The sequence below is a fragment of the Alosa alosa genome, chromosome 20 (assembly GCF_017589495.1).
Source record: "Alosa alosa isolate M-15738 ecotype Scorff River chromosome 20, AALO_Geno_1.1, whole genome shotgun sequence".
NCBI classification, from domain to species: domain Eukaryota; kingdom Metazoa; phylum Chordata; class Actinopteri; order Clupeiformes; family Clupeidae; genus Alosa; species Alosa alosa.
In genome coordinates this window covers 1,498,822-1,500,612 of record NC_063208.1, presented here as the reverse complement: position 1 = coordinate 1,500,612, position 1,791 = coordinate 1,498,822, and the positions used below count along the sequence as shown (strand labels likewise).

Below are 1,791 nucleotides of genomic sequence, written 5' to 3'. Positions count from 1 at the left end.
TTGGCCTCGTCTGTCTGGTTGATTATGACAGGCTGCTGGTCTGTCTGGTTGATTATGATAGGCTGGCTGGTCTGTCTGGCTGATTGCGATAGGCTGGCTGGCTGGTCTGTCTGGTTGATTGCGATAGGCTGGCCGGTCTGTCTGGCTGATTATGACAGGCTGGCTGGTCTGGGTTCGCTGACGTGATAGGCTGGCTGGTCTGTCTGGCTGATGTGACAGGCTGGTTGGTCTGTCTGGTTGATTATGATAGCTGGCTGGTTCGTTCATTGATTATGATAGGCTGGCTGGTCTGGTTCGGTTGATTGCGATAGGCTGGTTGGTCTGTCTGGTTGACGGCGATAGCTGGCTGGTCTGACCAGGCTGGATTATGACAGGCTGCTGGTCTGTCTGGTTGATTATGACAGGCCGGCTGGTCTGCCTGGTTGATTGCGAGATAGGCTGGCTGGTCTGTCTGGCTGATTGCGATAGGCTGGTTGGTCTGTCTGGTTGATGCGATAGGCTGGCTGGTCTGTCTGTCTGGTTGATTGCGATAGGCTGGTTATTCGTCTGGTTGATTTCGCGATAGGGCCGCCAGTCTGCCTGGCTGATTGCGATAGGCTGGCTGGTCTGTCTTCGGCTGGGATTGCGATAGCTGGCCGGTTCGTCTGGCTGATTATGATAGCCGGTTATTCTGTCTGGCTGATTGCGATAGTTGGCTGTATTCGTCTGGTTGATTGCGATAGGCTGGGTTGGTCTGTCTGGTTGGGATTACGGTAGGCTGGTTGGCTGGCTGTCTGCTGATATGACAGGCTGGCTGGTTCGTCTGGTTGATTATGGATAGCTGGCTGGTCTGTCTGGTTGATTGCGATGCGCTGGCTGGTCTGTCTGGTTGATTGGCGACATGGCTGGTCTGCTTGGCTGGGGATAAGTGATAGCCGGCTGGTCTGTCTGGTTGATTGCGATATTGGCTGGAAGTCTGTCTGGCTGATTATGATAGGCTGGCTGCTGGTTGGTCTTGTTCGGTTGATTACGACAGGCTGGTTATTCGTCTGGTTAGATTGGCGATAGGCTACTGGTTGGTCTGTTCCGTTGATTGCGATAGGCCGGAAGTTGGTCTGTCTGTTGATTATGACAGTTGCTGGTCTGCCCGGTTGATTGGCGATAGGCTGGTTGGTCTGTCTGGTTGATTATGATAGGCTGGCTGGTTGGTCTGTCTGCTGGTTGTTTTCTTTCTTTTGTTTTTTCTTTGTTTTCCTTTTGGTGCTAATTTGTTTGAATATTGTGGACGCGAGTTGGGGAGGGTGGGGGTGGGGTGGGTGGAGGGAGGCTTAAGGGCTGGTTTTAATGTTACCTGTTTCTTTTGACCGTCAATAAAGGAACCTTAAAAGTCAAAGTCTCTCTCCTCCCTCTCCTCCATCTCTCCTCTCCTCATCTCCATCCCTCCTCTCTCTCCCTCTCCCTCTCCCTCCCTCTCTCTCTGTCTCTGCTGCAGGTATAAGAAGACTACAGAGACTCTGTCTCAGGCCGGTCAGAAAGCTGTAGCTCTTATTATCAGGCTCCGCTATCAGCAGGAAACTAGAGGATGTCAGGTGAGGATACACACGCACACACACACACACACACACACACCATAAATACACACACACCATAATACACACACCATAAATATAATACACACTAATAAATACACACACACATAATAATATTACCATAAATATATATAATTCATAAATATAATATTACACACTATAAATATACACACACCATAAACCCACACACACACACACACACACACACACCCAAATACATACA

The 1,791-nt window shown here is 49.8% G+C and overlaps 1 protein-coding gene across 1 annotated transcript in view; it reads left to right on the top strand.

Annotated features, from left to right (window-relative positions):
- Positions 1-1,572, top strand: part of tpd52 (tumor protein D52) — a 16,116-nt gene extending 14,544 nt beyond the window's left edge. The window contains 2 exon segments of the mRNA XM_048229549.1: positions 1,472-1,528; positions 1,530-1,572. Coding sequence (XP_048085506.1) covers positions 1,472-1,528; positions 1,530-1,572 — 100 coding nt within the window.
- Positions 1,573-1,791: the final 219 nt, after the last annotated feature.